This window comes from Sinocyclocheilus grahami, unplaced genomic scaffold (genome assembly GCF_001515645.1).
Source record: "Sinocyclocheilus grahami isolate Dianchi unplaced genomic scaffold, SAMN03320097.WGS_v1.1 scaffold181.1, whole genome shotgun sequence".
NCBI lineage: Eukaryota > Metazoa > Chordata > Actinopteri > Cypriniformes > Cyprinidae > Sinocyclocheilus > Sinocyclocheilus grahami.
The window spans coordinates 302557-306407 of NW_015505360.1; the positions used below are offsets into that span (position 1 = coordinate 302557).

General features: G+C 39.1%; 1 protein-coding gene across 1 annotated transcript in view; it reads left to right on the top strand.

Moving 5' to 3' along the window:
• Nucleotides 1-3449, top strand: part of LOC107594305 (CD209 antigen-like protein E) — a 19393-nt gene extending 15944 nt beyond the window's left edge. The window contains exon 4 of the mRNA XM_016284322.1: nucleotides 3296-3449. Coding sequence (XP_016139808.1) covers nucleotides 3296-3446 — 151 coding nt within the window. The 3' untranslated portion in view covers nucleotides 3447-3449. The remainder of the gene's footprint in view (nucleotides 1-3295) is intronic.
• The last annotated feature ends 402 nt before the right edge of the window (nucleotides 3450-3851 follow it).

The window sequence follows — 3851 nt, forward strand, 5'->3', positions numbered from 1 at the left end:
AGGAATGCTACTGTAATGGAAATCACAACATGGGCGAATCAAAATTTGAAGTTCTTTTTGGAAAACTGGGATGCCATGTCATCCGGACTAAAGAGGACAAGGACAACCCAAGTTGTTATTAGCGCTCAGTTCAGAAGCCTGCATCTCTGATGGTATGGGGTTGCATGAGTGCGTGTGGCATGGGCAGCTTACACATCTGGAAAGGCACCATCAATGCTGAAAGGTATATCCAAGTTCTAGAACAACATTTGCTCCCATCCAGACGTCGTCTCTTTCAGGGAAGACCTTGCATTTTCCAGCATGACAATGCCAGACCACATACTGCATCAATTACAACATCATGGCTGCGTAGAAGGATCCGGGTACTGAAATGGCCAGCCTGCAGTCCATATCTTTCACCCATAGAAAACATTTGGTGGATCATAAAGAGGAAGATGCGACAAAGACCTAAGACAGTTGAGCAGCTAGAAGCCTGTATTAGACAAGAATGGGACAACATTCCTATTCCTAAACTTGAGCAACTTGTCTCCTCAGTCCCCAGACGTTTGCAGACTGTTATAAAAAGAAGAGGGGATGCCACACAGTGGTAAACATGGCCTTGTCCCAACTTTTTTGAGATGTGTTGATGCCATGAAATTTAAAAGCAACTTATTCTTCCCTTAATTACACTTTCTCAGTTTAAACATTTGATATGTCATCTATGTTGTATTCTGAATAAAATATTGAAATTTGAAACTTCCACATCATTGCATTCTGTTTTTATTCACAATGTGTACAGTGTCCCAACTTTTTTGGAATCGGGTTTGTAGATGTTTGGTGTGGGTCTTGGGCTCATTTGTGTTCTTCTGTTGATCTTCATCATACTGCAGCACATCACCATCACAGCAGAGAGAGACCTGATAAAGAGTTACAAGAACACAGCTGAAGAGTTCAATCAAACCATCAACAGCTTACAGGAGTTACACTGATCTAATGACTGAAAAACACCAACTGCAGAACAACTTCAACTCTTTGTGTCAGAAGAAACAGGAACTGGAGAATAGAGTAGCTGCTCTGAGTGAAGAACTTAAAAAAGAAACAACTAAGCGAGGCCAGTTCACATATGTTTTTATGTTGTCTTTTCTTTTTTTTATCTTGATTGTACACCATTTTATTAAAGTGCATGTTTCTGGGTGGCTCAAGTTGGTTTTTCAGGTCCACTGAGTTGAAGAGCTGGTCTGACAGCAGACAGTACTGCAGGGATCGTGGTGCTGATCTGGTCATTATCAACACTGGTGTCCCAGTCCGGCCCTGCTTCACATCCTTCAATCACTGTCACAATTTCCTACTGGAATGCCCATGATCTCCACCAGAGGGCACTCTATTCATGACTTTTACTATTCACCCAGGACTCCATTTCCCATAATCCTTTGCCCGGACTCATCAGCACTCAACAGTTGTAGTCAGCTGTCTCTCATCACCTCATCAGTCACACACTATAAGAATGGCACACACACACACACTGCTGATGATTGTTAAGCCTGTAATGTTCCCGTGTTCGCCTTGTTTTTCTGACCCTGGACTGCTTCCTTGTTTTGTGTTTGTTTGTTGATTACTTATTCCTCACCTCCTCATGGGTCACTTAGAGAATTGAACTGTCCTTCAAGATCAGTGTTGCCAGTTTAGCTACTTTGTAGCTAGGTTTAGTGACTTCCCCGCCCCTTTTGAGACTTTTTTCGAAAGTTTAGGGACAAATATAGCAACTGCTTGGACAACCCTTATCTAAGTTCTCATCTTGCCCACTGATCTACGTTCATCTTTATATAGATCAGTGCATTTGCCGTTGTGATGTCATATTTAGCTACTTAGCTACCAGTTTTAGCTACTTTCAATTGAAAGCAGTTGGCAACACTGTTCAAGATGGCTTAATCTGATTGGGTCACAGACAATTATAGCTTAGGCTTTTAGACATGAAAACATATCACATAATCCTCAACAGTGGTAACTCTGCTTCAGTGTTACTTTAACACTCTGTAGATTGGGACAATATGTACTCTGAGCAGAGTTGATTTAACTGGGGATTTTGCTGCCGACTCTACCGATAGTTTAAGCGTGGCTGTAAGACTTTATTCTTGTCGAAGACCAGTGCGAAATGAAACCACTTCCTGTATAAACTTAACACTTTTGAAAATGCTAATGAACATTTCAAGGACAATACCTCATCTGTGCAGACGTACTGACCGACACGGTGGATAATGGATTTAGAGGCTATTTATGAAAATGTTGACAGCAGAGATATTAAGAACACAACTGGACCTCAAACTCAGAGTCACGGTCAGGATGAAGGAAAAGATCTTAAGCGCAGTAAGAAGAAAATTACTTTAAATCAGAAATGGTTTCGCAGATGGTGTTAAGTGTCACTATGAAGAAATGAGAACCGTCACGTACAATTTCAAATATTTATACGAATGAAATGTCAATGTTTCTGTTTGTAAATGAAGTGTATTATCATGGATTTATCTTTCCGTTTACTTTTTCAAAATTTTCTTGTTTGCATATTTTATAATAACAATTCTAGATGACTTATAAAAACACTCATAAAACATAAAAAGCATGTCTATAACCAAAAGCAATAGTAAATTACCTACAGAGGTTGATTTGAAACTTAATTTCTAATAACATGAAGAGTATTAACTGATATGTGTGTGTTTTGGTGGTGTTTGTCAGGAGGAAGTAGATGTTTGGTGTGGATCACAGTGGGTCTCGGGCTCATTTGTGTTCTTCTGCTGGTCTTCATCATACTGCAGCACATCACCATCACAGCAGAGAGAGACCTGATAAAGAGTTACAAGAACACAGCTGAAGAGTTCAATCAAACCATCAACAGCTTACAGGACAACTACACTGATCTAATGACTGAAAAACACCAACTGCAGAACATCTTCAGCTCTTTGAGTCAAGAAACTGGAGCTGGAGACCAGAGTCAAAGATCTCACTGCTGAGAAAGACCAGTTACAGAGAGATTTTAACTCTTTGAGTCAGAAGAAACAGGAACTGGAGAATAGAGTCGCTTCTCTGAGTGAGGAACTTAAAAAAGAAGCAACTAAGCGAGGCCAGTTCACATATGTTTTTATGTTGTTTTTTCTTTTTTTTATCTTTAATGTACACCATTTTATAAAGTGCTTCTTCTCTCTTTTACTTTTCACTTCTGCTCCAGCGTCTGTAGTTTACTCTCGAAACGTGCAATTATTCTGAGTATTGTTGATTCATAAATTTGTGTTTCTGAAAAACTGAACCTCTGATACATGTTGTTCAGGTTTTGGCTCAAAGGTGAGCCAAACAGCTACGGTGGAAAAGAGGACTGTATTGAACTGAATTATAAAAGAGAGGAGACGGGATGGTCACCGCTGAACAGCTGGAATGATCACTCATGCTCTGAGAAGAAAAAGGGGATTTGTGAGAAATAGGGTTCATCCGTTGTAATGACATTATCCTTTATTTATTCATTATTAATTTGTAATTATAGGGAATTAATGATTATTAATTTATTCAGGTTTTGCTAGAACTCGGGTCTGAATGTCCCAAGTCCACCTGATCAAACCATTCCAAATTTGTTAGTTTTACTTCAAATCAAGGTCGTCCAGCGAGCCAGTGATTCTTGGTATCTTTTAACAAATTTAATATGTGTTTTCCTGGCCATAGTCAACACAATTAAGATTATTTGTACGTTCTTAACAGAGGTAATTATTATAAGTAAGCTACGAGTTAAGGTAGCAAGCAAGGATCGTTTGGCATAGGTTTAACCTTAAAATTATATGAGCCAAGAAACTTCTTGTTTATAAATGAAACATGAATTTTATTGGCTAATCTAG